This window comes from Idiotropiscis lumnitzeri, chromosome 6, assembly GCF_059441095.1.
Source record: "Idiotropiscis lumnitzeri isolate Australia: NSW breed Sydney's pygmy pipehorse chromosome 6, RoL_Ilum_1.0, whole genome shotgun sequence".
NCBI classification, from domain to species: Eukaryota; Metazoa; Chordata; class Actinopteri; order Syngnathiformes; family Syngnathidae; genus Idiotropiscis; species Idiotropiscis lumnitzeri.
In genome coordinates this window covers 10,105,670-10,127,328 of record NC_142396.1, presented here as the reverse complement: position 1 = coordinate 10,127,328, position 21,659 = coordinate 10,105,670, and the positions used below count along the sequence as shown (strand labels likewise).

The 21,659-nt window shown below is 39.9% G+C and overlaps 2 protein-coding genes across 2 annotated transcripts; one reads left to right on the top strand and one right to left on the bottom strand.

Moving 5' to 3' along the window:
* Window positions 1-40: 40 nt before the first annotated feature.
* Window positions 41-7,661, bottom strand: LOC148335168 (kelch domain-containing protein 10-like). The gene is made up of 10 exons (XM_088299309.1): window positions 7,423-7,661; window positions 6,464-6,556; window positions 6,169-6,390; window positions 4,975-5,129; window positions 4,751-4,899; window positions 4,596-4,680; window positions 3,704-3,770; window positions 3,566-3,613; window positions 2,743-2,882; window positions 41-1,318 (listed from the first exon to the last, which is right to left on the bottom strand). The coding sequence occupies exons 1-10, from the start codon at window positions 7,505-7,507 to the stop codon at window positions 1,109-1,111; spliced, it is 1,254 nt and encodes a 417-aa protein (XP_088155435.1). The 5' UTR covers window positions 7,508-7,661; the 3' UTR covers window positions 41-1,108.
* LOC148335167 (uncharacterized) lies at window positions 7,506-16,081 on the top strand. Its single transcript, XM_088298070.1, has 4 exons — window positions 7,506-7,513; window positions 8,748-8,798; window positions 15,273-15,466; window positions 15,810-16,081. Exons 1-4 carry the CDS (start codon window positions 7,506-7,508, stop codon window positions 16,079-16,081), a joined length of 525 nt encoding a protein of 174 aa, XP_088154196.1.
* Window positions 16,082-21,659: the final 5,578 nt, after the last annotated feature.

Below are 21,659 nucleotides of genomic sequence, written 5' to 3'. Positions count from 1 at the left end.
ATATTTTAATACAAAAAAAATGTAGCACTTCATACAAACATTTTGAAAAAAGGTCTGCCCAACTTTTATTGCACAACAGGGATTAGAAAAATTTACATCATCAAATGTTCCTACGAGTAGACATTTGTGTACAGTAGTACAATGGCATGCCGACATGCAGGAGAGATCACAAACATCACAAAAATAAACTTTGCTGACACAAGTGAGGCCTACTTTGAACAATGAAGCAAACTGGCTTCATATTAACAAACGTAGGAAAGTGGCAATGTGAAAAATAAAAATTACAATGCTGAATGTGTTCAGAGGTTCTTTAAAAAAAGTGCTTTTCAAACAGTACCTTTTAACAGTTAAAAAAATATATATAATAAAATGTGTTCCATCACATGTTCAGGCAGCAACATTTAGTTAAAAATGGAAAAGAAAAAAAGCAAACAACACAGGCAACAATAGCACAGTGATTTAAAACAACTTTGTATCTTCGAGGTGTATATCCTGCACGTAACAAGCACCGTTGATCAGTAAGAGGAATATGAGCCTTCAAAAGGCACCAGATTGAGAAAAAAAGATTTCTGCAAACTGTTTAAAAAATGGAAAGGAGGCACTAGGAAAGTCACAGTGATGCCATTAAAAAAAAGAGGGGAAAAAAAGAAAAAGAAAAAATATATATAATTTTAATTGGAATAATCACAGCTGCATGTTAGCTTCCAACACTAAACTTAATACTTCTGTAAGACAGTTCCACACGCTTTCATTTTGTGGTTTCAACACACAAATATGAACAATATAAAATTGAGTGGAACAGTTTCACACAAAAGTTGAGATGCCAGTTAATACCTCTTGAATTTGCAAACCAGAGTTGTTGAGGCCATAAAATTACACAGTTGACCAAATTAAATTGCTCGTAGAGTGTGTACAGACAGGCTTAGCCCAATGCAGACGTCTAAAATACAACACATTTACAAAATGCTAAAGGAAATGGACCAGACTGAAATCCAGAAGGTAATCTTCAGAACCACAGTCAGTCGTTTAGTTTATTTTTTGACGACGGTTCACCATGCAACGCTCGCCTCTGACCAATCACGGAACGGCTCCTACCTGAGAAATCTACCTACTTGAGCCGCTGGATGAGCGTGTGTGGCAGTCCCAGGTTGAGCAGCTGCAGCGTGGACAGGTGAGCTAAGTGAGGCACCGTCTTCAGTAGCTTCTCCCAGGCCAGCTCGAGCAGGCTGGGCACCACCAGCCACACTTTGTACAATGAGGCCGTACGACGATTCCCCGACATGTTCACCACACCGCCGTGAACGTACATGCAGCCCGCCTGAGAAAAAGATAATTTTGTTTTTATTTTTAATGAATTTGTAGAAAAACACTTGACAAAAGACTGGGGCAACTTCAGCTCATCTTCTTGGTCAACTCAAATTTGAAGTCAGGAAAGTCATCTGTGTAGGAGGTCCATCTCTGCTGCAGACACTTGCAGACTGCGCTCAACAAACCGAAAAAAAAAAATGTACTTCCAACACAAAGCCCACCTACTTGAGAGAAATGAGCGTCTGCTGGGCTGCAGCCACAATTTTGGAAAGGAAAAGATAAAAGAGCCCCGACAGTCCTAAGGTGGAGTCGCAGCAGTCTGGAACCATGAACTTAAAGGTATGTTAGCAACCAGCACTGGGATTGCCCCAGTCCTGTGCCATTTAATCAGAGACTGTAACTCAATTTAACCATTAAATATTTAAAAGTGTCATTAATTAAATGATTACCAAAACCAATAATTAGCAGGCCAAGCGATTAGCTGGCAACCAGTTCACGGTGTATACCACCTAGACAGCTGGGGTAGGCTCCAGCACCCCCGCGACTCTCGTGAGGTTAAGCCGAACAGATAATTAATGTATGGATGAATATGTATTAAAAAAAAAAAAAAAAAGGGAAAAGGTTGTTTGTTGCTTTTTATATATAATATTGATGATTTAATTGCCATTGATTTATTCAATTCCATATTTAATAAATTCCCAACTTTTTTTATTGGTTTTAATAAATTAAACATTTAAATAATGACATTTAATTATTTACTGGTGCATTTATTTATTTAACTGATTATTTCATTCCATATTTAATTAATAAATGAAACATTTAATTAATGACACTTTTATTTAATTATTTAATGGTGCATTTATTAACTGACTTATTTAATTCCATATTTAATGAATGAATGAAACAATTATTTAATATATTTATTATTTATATATATTTAATTTTGGCACTTCCAGTCCTCCATAGCCAACACATCTGAAAATGCAGCTTTGTCACATATCGCCTGTGAGGTACCTCTCAAAAGTAGCTGTTCTGCTGGTCAGGTGGACAAGACCCCGACCCCACTCATCAATGGGTAAGATACAAGGCTGACTGTGGCAACCAGTGCAAAACATGACCAAGTATTCTTTTTTTTCCCCGCTGTTACCCTGTATGTGCTAAAACATCAGAGTCCATGCCAACATAAAGAGGCCACAAGGTTACTTAAAACCATTTACGTGCACTGACAGACTACAAAAAGTTATTTTACAGCATTATAGCTGTAAATTAACCTCCTCAAGAGACCTTAGGTGGTGTGCAGCTGAAATCCACCCCACAGCTCTTTACTCACGTGATATATTGTATAACAAGAAGAGGAAGGTAGAAGATGAAGACACAAATATTAGACTGGTGTGAAGTTTTTGTTGCGCTTACAGTATTAATGTTATGACTCACAGGCGTGACGGCGGCGCAGTGGAAGTAGGCAGGCTCCGGCATGACGGCAGGCAGCTTAGTCCACTGAAAGGTGCCAAGGTGGAGCTTCCACAGGTCGGCCATGATAAGATGTCCGTCGTAGCCGCCGCAAATAAACACCTCTGTAAGAGAGAATAACAAGATTGAGGTAAAAGTAGTATTATTGTGTAAAACTAGGTACTCTGTGGTGCGAAATAGTACAAATATTTTTGATGAGATGATAAATATTTGACATAGATTTGACATCAAACCTCATCAGCCGTTTTTGCGTTCCGGTCTGAGAGCTTCTGCTAAATTGCTAATGTAGCCGTTTCTGTTGATAGCTACTGGCCAGAATTCTGTTAAATGTCGACTGTACACCCCAGCGCTTATTTTGTTCTTTTTCCGACTCTGTATTTCACTTTAGCAATGAGCAGCTCATTGCTCCTGCTGTGCACGGACTTGCATATAGTACAAATAAAGTCTTTACTGCTGCAGCGCAACATAGGTTGGCGCCTAGCATTCAAGCAGCGGCGAAATAAATTACTTGCGCGACTGCGGGCGACAGTGTGTCGTTTTTTTAAAATGTATTTTTTTTTATTTATTATTATTATTATTTTTTTTTTAATCGACACGCTGGTTAGTGTGATCTGCTTCATGAATGTGGGGCTCAAGAGTCCTGAAAAAAAATGCATCTTTGGCGTTGTCTGAGATCGCGATTTCAGTCCCAAAACAATAAATCGTTCAGCCCTACATAGAAGGCAGATGTGGATAGAGGGTAGTAGAAGACAGCGATGTGACTCTTGAGCCATCGACGAGAACTCACCATGTTGGACCTGCACACAACTGTGACAGCGACGGGCAGCGGGATATCCTGTCATCAATATAGAATTAAACAATAGCAATAATATACAATGATACTATGACTTGTGCAAATTTTGATTCAAAACATTATGGCACTAACCTAGTTTTTCATGAGGTTTGGTGACTATTTCTTCCCAGTAATTTGTCTCCAGGTTATATGCATGAATCTGAAAAAAAAAAAAAAAATGCAATTTGACATATAAAATACTAATTTTTTAGTTCGGTGTAAAAATGTTCACGCACATATACAGTATATATAGAGGAAAATATATACACTGCAAATAAAATAACTTAAGCATGGTAATTAAGAATGCTACAATTCATGAGTTTTTTTTTTTGTGGTTTGGGCTATTTTTTGCAGGGTGTTGTGAGTTGAAATTTGATTAGAGCGTCAGAATACACCACAGACTTGTTTCTGCATGGTCACTTCCTACACCTATTCAGATTGCCGACGATTGTTATGCTGACATTTCCTTCCTCTTCGTTTTATTAAGCAATTTTCTTTTTTTTTTTCATTTGCTGAATTCACTAGAGAGTTCCACACCCTCTTGTTGTTTCGGTGTCAAACTATTTATGGATCTCATGCCGCTATTGGCGCCCAGCCTACACACTGGCGAGCTGTCTACTTGCTTGGTGTTGCGAGGCAAAATTTGAGCTTGTTTCAGAGGCATTGACAAATGGAGCCATTATGATTCTGTGTGCCCTCATGTGGGCAACGAGAGACACAATTGCCTACGCACTTTCAGCAGTTTATTGAATGGGTCGGCCAAACACGCAAATACAAAATGAGAACACTCGCAGTAAGCTGTTGGAGGAGACATACTATATAGTGTTTTTTTTTTTTTTTTAAACAATTTAAATAATTTTTTTTTCCCCAAGAGCTAGAACGTATTAATGGCATTTCAATTCATTTCATTAATTTGATACAAGTACATGGAGTTAAAAGCGAACGAATTAAACTCCCAAATCAAGGTACCTCTTTATATCCTTACCTTGTCTAGGCTATACGATGACCAGGAAGTCCCGCCTCCCAGAATGTATATCCTTCGTCCATCATGAGCTAGCTCGTGTCTGTATCTATGACATCACAAATTCAAGAGTACTGGGATGATATCACACCGTTTGAATTAATGTCATCACGTCTCACCTCTCCTCCGGTAGATCTGTGGGGACGTTGTTGGGCTTGAGGTGGCTCCACTCTTTGGTAGTCAGGTCCAGCCGATGCAGGTCGGTGCTGTAAAGGTAGCCCGTCGTCCCTCCAAAAACGTACAGGCAGCCATTTATGATGACCATCGCCTGCAAAGTGGCAATGCTGCTTGTTTTTGGGCAGTCTTCTAAACAAAATCCCGTTATGACAATAGTGCGCTGTACCTGGCCGTAGATCTTGTTGGGCTTTGTCCCTCTGCAACCCAGCAGGTTCCACTGTTTATACTTGACGTTGCAAACGTGGACGTCATTTCCATTGTTTTCACCAAATGGAATACCAGTGCCACCAAACACCAGTAGGTTGTTACCATGGAAGACAGCTAAAGCGGGGTACACATGTAGCGATAAAAATTAGACCGGCAAATTAAGCATTTCCACCCCCATTCCGATTCACGTCAGACCGTTGTCAGATGTCTCAAGATTATGCTACTGCTTGCTGTGTGGGGTGTATTAAGATATTTTTTTTCTCCTTGACCTGCTGGGAAAATGGTCAAATAGTTTTTAAGCGCTTTCATTTTTTTCTGTTGAATTCACAAACGAGTTCCACACAGTTTTGTTGTGGCGTAAAACTACAGATCCTACACACCCGCAGTGGGATTATTAACAAAATACCGAGATGCAGCACCAGTTTCTTTTGTAGGCTATCTGAGGTGCAGTGTTTGTTGAAGTGATCGGCACACCCTGCAGTGACTTACAGTACGACATCTGCCAGAGGTGTCAAATAATTGGCTTGTTTCAAAAGACATACATGGTTTTACAATAATACCAAATATGCAGTGTTAACACGGCTTTTACATTAAAATGAGCATTAGTAGGGCTACTTGGTTGCGTTACCACAACGGCAACGTAACCCAGATTGATATCAGACTCGGAACGTGCTGTAGTCTATCATAACCCCGTGCTAACGCAGTAGTCAAGTCATCTTGTCCTTCTACTGTATGTTGTAGTTCACCTATGTCCTGTTGTAACACAGATTTTTCCATTTTGCGTATCTAATTGGGCGTTGTGTTCAAACAGGCTTGTGTTTGAAGTCCCCACATATTAAAAATAATCTTTTGAATCTAATACGCTGCAGGGAAGAGTGCTGTTAACAAGCCAGTCAAATTTGAATGAATTAAAAGCAAATACAGAAACTAATTGAAAGATTATGCGAAATCAGGCTTCAAAATGGTAATGAATTGGTTGAAATGGGTCTTGTAATTCGTAAATTAAAGTAAGTAACTCCATTGCGCAAACATGAGGACCCCTTTTATACCTTTTTTTGCTTCAGCTCTTGTAGTATTCAGTTGTGCAAATGTAGTGTGAGGGAAAAATTGCCCATCACACACTATCTGCAATGTAGTTCTTCACAGCCCTTACCTGACATTGACGCGAGCTCCGTGGGGATGTAACCCTCCGTTTGAACGCGGTGCCAGGTGGCGGTGGCAAAATGAAACCTCCACAACTCCCTGAAGAGAGGAAAGTCTTCATTTTCCGCCCCACCTGCCTCCTCGAAATCTGGGTTGTAGCCACCAAACACGTACAGGTGGCTGCTGTCCGCAACGCAGCGGTGTCCACTACGGGCCGAGGGCACCCAAGGTCCTTTGAACATTTACAATACAAATGTAGATCTCCTTTGCGGCTGGAGCGTTTCGGGGAAAGTACAACTCATTACCTTCTCTCAGGAACCTGTTGGGGATGCGCAGGTTGGGGAACGCGGGGGATAAGAGTCGTCGAGCCTGAAGCCAGCGTGCCCGCATCTTGAAGCCTGTATATTATAAGACACCCATTAAATGTTTTACGTTTGTTTAAATATAATATTTGAAGTGCCATATGATGACTCAATTGTGCCAATGTGGTCCTACCAGTGCACTGAAATGTCATACATTAGTAGAATAGGTTACAATTTGGGCTTAACAATTTTGAAACATGTATTTGCATTTACTCCCCCCTCAAGATCGCGATTTCAGTTTAGTACATTTTTTTAAGGTCCTCTCCACATTTACTTAAAACACTAGCAATAAACTAATCAATATTACAATAAACATGTCAGTGTCATCGACGTTAGAGCTAAAAGTAAAAAAAGACAATGTCTGAAAATTAAATCCCTTCCTGGAATATTGCTGTTCAGGTCCTTGTTAGAGAACAGGAAGTTGTGCAAAAAGTATTTGAGCATTGAACAATTGGACAAGTGCATTCAAAAGTTTAGAGAGGTCGAATCAAGTTCACATGTGAAGGTTGGAGTATATTTTAGGTTGATCCTTAAATTTCACCCTAAAACCCAACATATCAGCGTTTGTGTTCAGTGCCGTCATGTGCCAAGCGATTGACACACCACGGCTCTGACTTACAAATGAAGCAATAATTTATCGGTCATTGTAGTAATACGTAATCAGTAAGTATTCAGTTAGGAGATATTAACAATCAGGCGACTACCCATTTCTCTTTACAGTACCAGGAAACGTAGCAGGCCTTATTAGCACGAGTGTATGTTGCATACAGCAAAACAACTGACACTTAAAAACAACAGGAATGCGTACCATGTTATATCAAAGCAGGCAATAATAAAGGCGTTTCAAAGTGTTGAGACAGTACCGCTTGGTGCTTTGCGGTAATTGCGTTTAATTTCCGCACCTGAATCTCGACTCGAGGGCCTCCACGACAGTTTCTCGAACTTATTGAGCTGGCTGGAGCTTTCATCCTGTACCGGCGTAAACATGTTGAGGTACCGAGAGGTTTCACTTTCGGATGCGGACTGCAACCCGCCACAACGTCGCTTTAAAGGGGAACACCATCGAGGAGAAACGCGTTAAGAAATAATACAGTTTGAGCTTGCATGGCAGCTGCTGCTGTTGTTAGTGGTGCGCTGCGGTCAGGTGATCCATTCTGACCAATGACCAATCAGAGGAGGCGAGATGCTGAGATTCACGTTCAACGGACACGCGCTGTTGTGTACTGTTAAAAAAAAGCGTTCACACAAGAAATACAAAATAAATACACTTTCCATTTGATTTAAGCTACAGCATTAAAAAATAGGTATTTGTTGTATTTTGAAGAAAAACAGGTCATAAACCATCTTACTATTTCATTCATCCAGCCCATTTGTCAACGCTTACCTTTGAGAAATGTTGTCATTTCATATATTTTCCGTTTGGCGCAACTTTATTACTATTGAGCTGTGTTAGCTACTATGCTTAGGAAAAAGGTGACACACCCTATTAGACTTAAAACAATTAAGATTTTATGAAAAATTGGGTGGATTTACTTGTGCGTTAGCGTAATTAATTAGCTTGATGGCATTTTCGCTGAGCTTTTAACTACATTATTTTTTTCCTCTAGATGGCTGATAAGGTTTTAGGAACAGCGTTGCATGTATGTTGTGAGTCACAAGTTTCAAGCCAATTACTATTTAAAATATTTCAAATACAATTAAATGTTTTAGTAATTACAAGAAAATACGAGTAGAGATGATTGTTATTTTAGCTGTTATATTCTATATTTACACTCTAAATTGCCCCTAGGTATGAGTGTGAGCGCGGATGGTTGTTTGTCTCTGTGTGCCCTGCAATTGGCTGGCAACCAGTTCAGGGTGTCCCCCGCCTACTGCCCGAAGATAGCTGGGATAGGCTCCAGCACCCCCTGCGACCCTAGTGAGGAGAAGCGGTATAGATGATGGATGGATGGATATTCTATATTTAAGTTGACCATCAAGCGATAGGGACAAAACAAACTAGCTATTTGACTTCATACACTCTGATTAAAATTACTTCATGAGTTCGTACTAAAATAAAAGAATGAATAAATACATAAATAAATAAATAAACAGGTGAACTGTAGTTTGACTGCTATAACGAAAGCTGCCTCTTTGGATAAATGTAGTACTGTGACTTTAAGAGCAGTGCTGTGTAAAGTCTCGTGAGCGCACGTAGCGTGAGTGAGAATCAAACTAGGAAGTGAAGGGAGGACGAAGTTGTGTTGGCGTCGGAATTCAGAACATATTTGATAGAGAGGTGACGAGTTTTTCACATTTTGCCCCTCAAAAAACTTGCGTGCACTCACACGCACTTGGGGATCCAGTGAGTCACAGCAACTAGTCAGTGACACCTTCTATTTTTTATGACATGCACGTATCAAAAGAATGTTTCTCTCTTTGTATACAATAAAGACAGTGGTACTGTTTGGCCACCTATAACTTATAGCTAATAAAATGTCAGCTAACTAACTCCTACCTAACAACATAAACAATAAACTATGGTTAAACGCTGCGGAAATTGGGCTTTCTTGTGATAATGTGTTTCTATTGCGTGGTGGAAATGAAACAATTTGGCACATATCCGTGTTTTAGTACGGGAGAACAACACACTACACCCCGGAGACGAGTGTGAGACGGTTGTTCGTCTGTGAGCCCTGCGATTGGCTGGCAACCAGTTCAGGGTGTACCCCGCCTACTGCCCGAAGACAGCTGGGATAGGCTCCAGCACCCCCCCCCCCCCCCCGCGACCCTTGTGAGGAGAAGCAGTACAGATAATGGATGGATGGATAAAACAAACAAAACAAAAAAAAAACACAAGTTAGACTCACTTGAAGTGATTGTGACAGTGAATGATTATTTGGTTATGTGTACCCTGTGACTGGCTGGCAACCAATCCTGGGTGTACCTTGACTTTCATCCAAGGTCAGCTGGTAGAGGAACAAGTCCCAAAGCGACTTAGAAAAGATTCCAAACAATTGTCACGTTGACGTGCACAGCCACTAGATGGCGTGGTCAAGCCAACCATCCTCAGCTGTGGGATTTGTGTCCACCGGCCTCATTATTAGCACATGATGAGGCTGCACTTCTCCAAAACGCAAACACAGGCGGCCCGATGAATATTTACGAAGGATGGAGGCAAGGAAACCAGCGGAAATCCAAGGTCGTTGTAAAAATAACTAAATAAAAACGGACATTCGTATGGGCTGATATTTGTGCCACTAGAAACTTAATATTTGAATTGAAGACTGAATATTTGAATTGAAGACTGGATATTTGAATTGAAGACTGAATATTTGAATTGAAGACTGGATATTTGAATTAAAAACTGAATTATTGAATTGAAAACTGAATTATTGAATTATTAATTATTCAAATATCCAGAAATTTGAACAAAAATGTTAATTTTACTGTAACATTTACCTTATACTGTGATGCCTTCAGATAAGCCATTCCATGACCACACTCCCGTGACCCTGTATAGGATAACCACTGTTGAAGATGAGACATGACACATTTGTTTATGATTCCGAGCTGCTGCTTGTTGTGAAGTAAACTGACTCAAATTCACCACCACCATGCCAGAATCAGAATTGATTTTATTGCCGTTGTCAGTGAAAAGGGCATTCACAACTAAGACATTTGTTCTGATCCAGTCGTACAACATGAAACATAAATGGTCGTAATAGAAATAAAATATAAGTACTCTAAAAAATATATAAGGAATATGTATTAGGTAAACAGATTTTGCTCATTGCGACTCAAATTTTTGCTTATAAATCAAAGCAAATAATCGTTTGAACACCGGCTGGTATCTTGAAAAACTCACGAGTCGGGTCACTCGGATCTCAAGGCAGCAATGTATGTATAAATATCATTATCAGAGAAAGTGGTCATTTTGCAGTGGTCTCTTATTTTTTTCCAAAGCTAAAATATATATATATATGTCGGCGAAAATACCTCAAAAGTCACATTTAATTTATTTAATTAATTATTTTTTAAATAGAACTCAAGATGTTTTAAAAGAGTTTTCCTCTTAAACGCCTCTCCATTACTGCTCATTTGATCAGTGTTAATTCTATAGTAAATTCAAATCATGAGAACAAAAAAAAAGTCACTTTAATTTTAGATGAGTAACACAAATTTCTGCCAAAGACTGCAGAACAAAAAAAAGGGGGGGGGGGGGAGAAAAGGGGGGTATTAAAGATCACAACCTCAAATATCAACCCCGCACACTGTTGCCAAGTCTTGTTGCTATGGAGATTGCATCCTACTGCAGGTGTGAGTAACGACAGAGGAAGTCAACTGTGCTTCCCTCTCTGTCTCTTTATGCTCGTCTGTATGGTACACGGGCTCAGTGTGCATGTGAGTGTGCTTCCGTTGCAGACATGCTTGCAAACAGCCCCGAGGTTGAAATCATTGCGCTTCTGTTTTAAGTCTCCCTCCATATACTGTATGCCCTCTCTGTTTATTACCCAGATCGCCCTCTCGCTAATAGAAGCTTCTTGCCTGTACGCGCATAATATTTCGACATTCTGCTTGGGAGGTCTGTCCGAAGGCGACAACTGAGGACCATCTGAACTGCGCAAATGTAATTAAGCCTCAGGCTGGGTGTGCAAATAAATAGCTGCATGAGTCCAAATAGTGCTAGTAGACATGCAGTGAACTGAGATGGTTTAGTTGTTTCAAGGAATCTACTGGAGCAGACTGGATAGGTTTTTAATTATGAGCAGAAAGGGCTCCTTAGTACATAATCGCTAAGGCTGGACATTTGACGACATCTTTGTTTGATAATATGGAAAATGGACAATCAATTTGTTCATTAATAAAATAAGTCATAGACCATATTGTATTTATTTGGCCACGGCGTTGACTGCCGACTTGCCTGGGGGATGCATCCCGCATCTCACCGAAATTTTTGTTGTTATTATTTTTTCTGATTACTAATTAATGATATTGATCTTAAGACATATGATTTTTAATGGTTTCAATAATTAGGAAATGCATAAATATCAATAGGGCAACATGACTGGTTAGCATGTTCCCGTTCAGTTCAGCACATTCTTTCATCCAACTTAATAAAAAAAAAAAAAAACTCTTCTGATATTAGTAATTGAATTATCTTATCCATCAGCAAGAATATCAGTAATCCGGTCTGTGTTTCATGTTCTTTATTTGTTCCTGCAATTGTCATTAAGCATGTTAAAGGTGTAAAAAACAGTGATCAATCAATGCAAATAATCGCCGGCCGGTTCAAATATCAACGATAGAATGCACAGACACGTCAAATGAAAAAGGGGGGGGGGGCATATTTTTTGCGCAAGCATTACACCCTCACATTGACTTGTCCAAGTGGATCAGATTTGGAGCTGTTGTTGCGCACTGCAGGCGGCTGCTACTCGCCTTTGAGTCTAACCGAGGCAGACTGAGGGAGGCTTATTAAACCCTGGGCTGCAGCCTTATTCTGAGGACCACAAAAGTGCACTGCGCAACATAAATAGCCCGTTATAATGTTCACCATCATCTAAATATACAGTATGAACTGCAAACGTTAAGATGTAGCAAGCTCGGTACAGAAGTGTTATTAATAGGGGCTGACATTTTCACAGTTCATGGCTGAATCACTCTTTGCAAGCCTTGGTGAGCCTGCACATTTGTAACACGATGCATAAAAGCTCACCCAAGGCTCTGAATGTACTCATAATTGTATTCAGGAGAAAAGACAAAGGATGACCGACTGCAGTGAAAATGCAACGGGACTTGTTTTTTTCCCTCTGATCTTCATTTTCTGTTGTTTAAAGCCAGTAAAGCACAAAAACTAACAGCAAGGGGAAAAAAGGGGGCGTAAACGTAGCAAATGATTTAAATAGCGGCAAAGTTTTGCACCACCCATTCAAACACAGGCCCTCCCGATTCCCGATTGCATGTTCTCCTTGTGCTTTCTTGTGCTCTTTTTTTTTTACATTATTCTTATTTTTCATGCTCCTGTCACCCAAAGTCAGCTGGCATATTGTTCAAGTTCAACCCTCATAAGGATAACAACTACAGTATACTGCGCTCCATTGCAGAGCTTATGTTTCAGAGTAAAATACAAATTAATTTTTTTTAAACTAATTAAACTTTACTTGTGAATAACCATGCCCAAAGATGGGTAGATTATAAACGATTAAAATAGCCGTTACTTTCTGTTGCGATAAAAAGCAGGATGATAGAGGACTGAGACATTTAATAATCTCTCATCTCATCAGCAAAAGTGAGGCTAAATTTGATACACTTCCTGTTTTCTCTTCTTTCAAATTGACAGTAAAACAATCTTGTGCCACCACCTAGTGGCCAAAGGTGAAATTACATCACAAAATAATATGGTTGGTAATTTCTCCTGCAGTGTGTCCCTCCACTCCACTGTTTGATTTTTTTTTTTAACATGACTGCGGTGCACATGGCACAAGCATCTCTCATTGCTGCCTAACATCATGCACAATCATCTTGTTTAGTGGCGTTATCCTCTCAAAAAGGTTAAATATTCAATAGAATTTCCAGAGGAACCCTAAATGTGCAAGATATACACGCTTGATAAACTGATTTTGATCTCCCATTTATATATCATTAAACTAGGCATATGCACCAAAAAAGGAAAAAACAAAATCCAGCCAGAAAGTCTGAGTTAACATGACAAAGAGTGGGTGGGTCCACAAAATAAGAGATGCTTCCAGTAGAACTGCTGTTACATAATAGAGTGGGGCTTGTTTACGTGTCCCCTCTGAGTTCATGTTAGCTGATAGAAGACACCCTGCCTTCGCTGCTCTTCTTGGCTTCTGCCACATCGCATTATTGTCTTTATTCATAGTGACCGGTAATTGGCCTACTTTGAGGCCAGTGTTTGTCTCCTATGTGAACTTGTACATTAGACAGAGACGGACAGAAGATTTTGAAAGTACTATGGTGCTCCTTCAAAACCCTTTAAACTGAATTTGGAGATTTGTTTCCAAATACATTATACATGTTTGATGATTTTTGAAAGCATATGCAAAAAAAAAAGGCAAATTCTGTAGTAGATTACTGAATTGTGTAGTGTCAAACCCCGTTGCCATTGTTAGCCAGCTAGCACTGGAAACATGCTAGCTAACTACACTTTTTGTCGAGTTTCTGTAGCTAAAGTCAGCTAGCGATGGGAACACACTAGCTAGCTTTGCCTCCACCTAAAAAAATGCATTTTCTCTGGAATAGTACTTTGGCATGGCCACTTTAGAGTGTGTCATGAAAAAGCCCCACGACAACCCTGATGGGATATATTCCAGCTCTCGGAAGCGTTAATCAAATATATTGTCGCAGCTCAAACATGTACAATAGTTATATTAATGGGCATAAGAAAGATGCTTGACAAAATAGTATCTGTCATTTTTGGTTAAAGAAATGCTATTTGATAGACAGTTGACAGTAGATTGGGCAGGTGTGGGCAAACTATGGCCCGGGGGGCCACATGCGACCCGTTAGACGTTTTAATCCGACCCACCGAACTTGAAAATATTAAAATAATAAACCTTGTTTTATTTTCTAAATAGTGTGGTTTTTCAAAGACATATATATTGTTGTAATTTTTGTGTTCAATTTCCTTTAAAATTAAAATGTATTTTTTTTTTCTCCGATGATTTGAGGTTACCAAAACATTCCATCCATCTGCTCCTGGTCCGGCCCCTCTGTCAAATTTTTACAACCCATTGTGGCCCGCCAATCGAAAAGTTTGCCCACCCCTAAGATAGGCTGTGGTTTGCTTTGATAGTTTGAAGCTCCATTTACATTTTCAAAGAAATGCTGAGTCTCAGGTAATAATTTATATACTATTACATTACCACAAATTGTACTACTACTAAAAGTGTTTACATAATATCAATGAAATAAAATATATTTTTGTTGACATCGACATACAGTTACTCTATATCTAAATTCAATACTGTACACCTTTTAAAGGAATGGGGCCAGTACTGTAATTCATTGAAATGAAAGTCAAAGTCAGCAGAGTCTGGCATTTTACTTTCAAGGTTAGGGCGACCCAAAAGTTGAAAAGTTGACAGAGCTCAGCAGAGGACAGCTGGTAATGTTTAATCACAGGAGGAGTTTTCCCTGTGAGGCATGCAGATCTTCCTTTCACTTTGTGACAGTCACAGCCGGCCTCCTCCACCTGGAAACACACAACCCTCAACCTCCAGCCAAAGGCACAACTTTTCACCCTCTAATGAACTATAAACTAATTAATAAAAGGGAGGAGAAGCTATTGTATGAAGTGAAACGTCTGTTACAGAGATGCTGTGATATGATATGAAAACAATTGTGAATATTAAATATCTTGTCATCTAATCCTATAAACTTTTAAAACACAAGTATACAAACAATTAATTCTGCTGCATGCGCCACATGCATCCATACACGTTTAATTCGGCTGTTTGGTGTTTTAAAGTGCTGCCTCCCTTATTGAAAATGATACTTTTGTATATATGTGGTATGTAGGCTATATAAATAATTACCGAGTAGATTTTATCTGTGACATATACACTCGATTGTATAGTGATATCTATTTAGCTATGCATTTTACATCAATCCACATAATTGTGTATAATGAGGGCTTATTTCTGTTGTTCCACTCCATGCACTCATCCTTAGTCATGCACTTGTTCTATTGTTTCCTTGTTGGAGGCGTCTCGCAGAAAAGGCCGCTGAGTGTTACATTCAATTACAGGCCTGCTGTGGCTGCACACGCTCCAACCTGGCGAGATGGCAAGAGCACAAATCACAATGGCTTGGGCCGCGGCCAAGAGCTGGGATCGTGCCACGGCCCGGCTCGGTCCGGCTCCACTTGGCCCGGCAGCGCTCCGAAATGGGCTCATCGCAGACACTCCTCCACGTGTCTCTCCCGCTCCTCTGCGCACTCAGGTCAGCAGAAAGGGAATGTAACACACATTCTATTATTCATGTTCTGCTCCCAGAATAGCGTACTCAAATAGTACACACTGTTTTATCTGGCATGGAATAAAAACATGTGGAGCCAAAATCTGCATATTTTCAGACCAAAAAGATGGCTTTTGTTCACGGCAAAGAAATTGTTTTGATTGGCACTGTTCTAAGATGACGGATGTTCTTTTCGAAATGTACCACTTGGCAGTTTGTGGAGACAGTCTGTGTGCCTTGCTTGCGTGCTGTCCTATGTTATGTGGTGCGTGCCTTGTCTAAAAAAAGGTGGCAATTCTCTCTTGCTGTCGAATGTTCACCCACGCAGCCATGAACTCTGCATGTGCACCAAGCCAGACATCCCGCCTGCATGTGACCAGAACTCGGTGGCCTCTGGGGACACTGGAACATCTCGGCACTGTTACACAACCACGGAACAACACGTGGGCGCATTCGTCGACAATAACAATGGCGAGATGTGAGTATTGTAGCTACCTTTACAGTTTGGATCACCATGCACTTTGGAACCGTTGCATCAACTTTTACATTTGTATTTGGTTTATGATGGAGGTCCTTATCGACAGGGGTGACAAAATCTGAACTCGGAATATTCATTTATACAATACAATGTTGTTGAAACCGGAGGGAAAAAAAATATGACCCAAATTGACAAAACAAAAGGAAAAAAATCCACAAATATGTGAATCATCGTGTGCCGAACTGCGAATATACGGGAGTTATCTTCAATCACCACTAGTTGCGCTAACGTCTTATGCTTTATGTGAATAGGTCAAATATTTTTTTGCAGATTTGGAATAATATGCCGGACTAACATAGTATCTTCATAATATTAACATTTTGATTGAGTTGATTTTTGTGAAAAGAAAATGGACAGGCGAGTTCTTGAGAGCACTGGAAACAGGAACTGTATGTGGATATTTTGTTGTTTTCTTCAAACCCTTTTTTGTTGGGTTAGGATAGTGGATATTTTATACATGCAATAAAAATATAATATAAAAAATTAAATATATTAAGGGCACGTATATTGCCTATATGCACATATTTTGTCTGTATTGAAAATAGCATTTTTTGTTATACATCTTGGCTGTGAAGTGGATGGTCCTATGCGGCCCCCCAGTCCCTCTGTTGAAAAATTGAGACCCCCCCACCCCCTCCTTCAGCATTTAAGATGTCGACCAATCAGAATACAATCAACTCCACCCTACACAAGCTAACTTTAGCGCAACTCAGCAACAAAAAGTAGAATTTACCGAGTTGTACTGTTGCACTCTTACAATAGTGATTCTGTTACCAAAATGAACCGTGCCACAAGTGGTAAAGATGTCTTGCCGTGCTCATCGAACTGTGCTGTTTGTTCAAATATGAGCATTTGGGATTGGATCGGCGATGCGCGGTAATACAGTCACAGTACTGTCAGAACATCATGTCTGGTGTGTCCAGTTTCCCCCCCCCCCGCCACACACAACTTGTGAACGGTGATTGACAGGCGGGCTAACCAGTTTTGACAGCGGAGAATGAGGCAGAGTTGAGAGCGAGCAGCAGCGGGAGCGTGTCTGCCTACCATATTGGAGAGGACACGACAAACCTCATTCCCGTTTACAAACCCCAAACTGGTTTGTACTGTAACTCCTGCCAGGCCACTGTGCCACCAGTGTGATTATTCTGACCACAACACGACAGGAAACATTCTCTGCTGCAGTCGTTCTCATTAGTTCAGAATTATTGTCCATGAATTTTGTGTCAGCTGAACACTCGAGGGGGACTTGAGGGGCCAGAGTGCCCCCGAGTGCACCACTGGTTGGTTCAAGAGCCACTTCATCACAACTCTGACACAGTGCACCCTATTCATTGACGCCCGTGCCGCATCAAGAGTTTGATAGGAGAATATCCCAGAATGCAACTGTCAGATGACAAAAAAATGTCGCTAGACAGCTTTGAAGAAGTGTGAATGCCCCGTTATCACGAGGAACACGTTCCTGAATGCTTGGAACCCTTTTCAAACACATTGCAAATGTTGAACACATATTAGATCATATTGTCACCCAGCTTGACATATCATCACTGTTTTAAAATTTACCAATATGTAAAGAATATTTTACTCAGATCTCACAAAATAGGTATTGTCACATTTCATTAGTTAACACATTTTTACTTCATGTTTTAATCAGAGATGCAAGTCATCATTTCAAGATGTTTTTCTTCTCTAATTCTGAATCTGCCCTCATTTTCTTTGCTGAATATCAGGTTTTTTATAATTAATTATTAATTATAAAAATCATCATTATTTTTTCCGAATGCATCCAAATTGTAAGCAGATTTGCCAAAGAAAATGATGGAGAAGGAAAGGAAAAGCTCACGATCACACCATGTGTTAAACGTGGTGGCAGTCGCAATGTTGTGCTTGCTTATGTAACTTCCTCACTGATGTGTAACAATATAGTGACTGCTAGCAGGCGGAAAAAAAATGGCTAGTTGTCCGGTGCCGTCATTCACCACCATGCTGAAGTAATGATTTCTTGTCGTGTATTGAGTGATTACGTACAGAATCCTTGATCACATGATCAAAAACAATCTATAGCGAGATGTATAGGTATCGTCACTGTCCAGTGAAAAATACAAATGTCCAATTTTGTAATATTTTTAAAATTTCCACGTTAATGTTTGAAGTGCGGAAGCGCCATTAACGTAAAAATAAAAAGTGGAAAAAAATTGGACATAAGTGTTTTTTACAGGACAGCGCAGATGATATATTTTAAACCCAACGATACAACACTGTTTTTCTTGATGGATAATGCCCCAAAATCCTTCCGGAAGGCAAATCAGAAATGGCTGTCATCTATTCTCGATTGTTTTATTGTAATCCATTGTGTTAGTGTAGAAAAGCAAAATCACCAAAAACTCTGGCAATGACCTAAATTTATCATTTTGACAAAATGTTATATTGCTTGTTTTCTTTGATCACGTCATACACTGCAAGGCCACGGAAAAAATGCTATAAGCCAACTTGAATGAATCCTATTTCGATTTTCTTCAACTCTGCTTCTCGTCCCGACTCTACTGCATTGCAGAGCCACTCCGAACCCGCCCCCCAACACACACATACCCAAATAACCGCCTTTATTCGATTGCTCTGAAGTTAAACTAATCCAGATTGTTAAACACGACATCATGCTTTAAAAGGATTTAAGATGCCTGTGTACGTTTGCTTTTCCACTAGGCTGTGACTGCCACAACTTATTTTGTCTCCAGATGACAACGGGCATGAGGGAGCCCCGCATGCATAAAACCAAGTAGTGTGTTTCGAAAAAAAGAAAGGACTAATTAGTAAATGTCATTTGAGAGGGGTATGGGGAATTAGAAGCGTGCTGGATCATGTAATTAGGACCGCAGCCTTCTCATGGGCGACTGTGGGAAGGACACCACGGCAGGCAGCTTCGTCTGTGACAGCAGCGGAAAACACCAGATGACACACACACACACACACACACACAAATAGAGTGACAGAAAGACATTCCCGCTGGCTTATATACACACACACACGCACACACACCCCCCCACACACACACACGTCCATGCAGGGACAGATCACACAGTGTCAAACAAGACTGACAGTGATGCTTGACTGTTATGGCGTGCACTTTTTTTTTCCCCCCAGTCATGTTTCACATATCTGACCGCATATCTCGAACGTCCCATTTGAAAGACAGCATGTGGATCTGAAGCGATGAACCATCTCTACTTTCTGCAAAAAAAATGTTCCCAGAAATGTCCAAGAGATTTCAGCATTCTTAAAGGGGAAGTCAACCCCCCAAAAATATTTGAAAAAAAATGCCCAATGCACCTTTGCTAGTCCGAACATGTCAACCTGATTAATATTACGGTTGTGGAATATGAGTTAAGCAGAAAAATCCGCCCGATTTTAGACATCTCAGGGGGCGGCCATTTTGTCATTTCTGTCGACTGAAAATGGCATTTCTCCGAGCTCAGGTAAGGACCAATCACGACTCTCCTTTTTTCTGAAGCTGTGCCATGATTGGTCATTAGCTAAGCCCTATAATGTTCAGTTGCCAGAAGTGACTGAATGGCCGCCCCTTGAGATTGCTAAAAACGGGTGGTTTTTACTGCTTAACTCATAATCTGCAAATGCAATATTAATCACAATACCATGTTTGGACTAGCGGGCCTGCACAGAACCTATTCTTGGAAAATAATTTTTTGGGTTGACTTCCCCTTTAAGTCCAGTTTGGATTTTTTAAAACTTGAACTCAGTTCAATTCACTTCAGAATAGCAACGGTTTACAAATAATGAACTATTTGTCGAAAAAAAAGGCTTCACACTATTTAATGCCAGACCCAGTTGAATTTAGCGCCAAAGTTGACATTAAACGAAGATAATTTCACGTTTTATATTTAAAACGACCGTATGATGTCTTACCTTAGGAAATTGCCCTTCACTAAATGCGAACCAAACAATGCCTCCATAGTCAACGGTTTCAGACACCTTTAAGAAATGGATATCTGAAGTTATATAGTTTTCATTAGTTGTGTGTTGTTGGTTATTGTCAAGCTTTACATTTCCACCCTGTCAAAGTGAAATATCAACTGATACAAAAAACGTTCAGAAATTCATAACAGCTTCCGCTATTCTCTACATGAAAATTTATTTGTTCATTAACACTGAAGACAGTTCATTCATTTCGTTCACTGATTGCCTACATTGTCTTGATACGAATGATTTTGAATTACAAGGCGCAACTAACAGAATGGGGAAAAAAAAACAGACTTATCGGCAAAGACGCAGCAGAACTTGAGGCAGGGATGGATTTATGGCGAAATAGATTGGAGACAGAAAGGATAACAATGGAGATGCAGTAATAAATAAATCTCTATAAGAAGTTGCCCAAGGACTGATGGCAGCAGATTAAAGACTGTGCCTTTTAAACAAATTGGATGCTCAGAGAGACAGATTGGCTGTTTTGCTTGTTCACGTTTTTTTTTTTTAAATCGTTGTGCTATGCAACTACTCAGATAATAAAAAAATATATATTTTCCATCCTACATGATGTTATTATGCTAGTACAGTATATTCCATATCTTCTTTTTAACCCCATCTTTAGAATTGCAGTCCAATCTCAGAAGTCGAATACAGTTTGTTTAGGAAATAATAGACAGTGGATGATGTTACTTCAGAAATCTTCTTACTCGTGATGGAGCGTTACTGCAGTGCAACAAATGTTATTGGTTTCAAGATTTATATTTTGCAAGGCTGAAGGTATGTGTCGATGATCAGTGTCTCCACAGTGGGTGAGAAATGCTTGACACGTCGTAAGTCACACCTGTTCTCTCGGGCTGTTGTTTATCCTCAGGCGTGGTGGTTCTTATATCCTTCACCACCTCTTGCTCAATTGGCTACTGCTCACTCATAACCCCAATGAGGATAAACATGAATAAATAAATAAATAAATAAATAAATACATGGAAGGAGTATCCATAACCACTATATGTATGATTTCTACTTCCATTTGGCCTATTGCCCTTCTCCCCATATATCTTTACCACGGCTCTCATCAATATCTGATTGATACGATCAATATTTCCTACAGAGTCAAAATTACTAATAACTCCTTTTATCCAGCCAGACTTACACGTTGGACATCTTTCTCTCTAAAATGCATGAATATGTTCGACACACCTAAGACTTACTGTTGCGTTTACAGGTTTGACTTGAAATTGTCAAAAACATTTTTTTCTGTTCGTGTGAGTGGGGGAGCAGCTTGACACTTGTCACGGTAATCCTTGGCAGTGACCATCCGGTTTAATTGGGGTTGAGCTATTGATTTGCCGTAATTGTAATTAAGCAACTTTGACAACAAGAAGCAACACATGGCGATGCTACGGCATCTCACATTTTTACTCGGAAGTCAAAGGAAAAAAGGTGATATGCCTGTGTAAGCAAAAGCCTATGCTCTTCTTGAGATTCAGCAGCACAAAGGTGACTTCTAATGTGCAATTACTTTCATATAAATGCACTTATTGGGTCTAATTCTCTGGCAGAACTGCAACAAATGTATTTTTATAGGTTCAGCGAGGGAGGGGGGGGGCGCTTGGTGCAGCATGTTGTGGTGTGGTCCCTGTCCAAGGTGCTGAAATCTGCTTC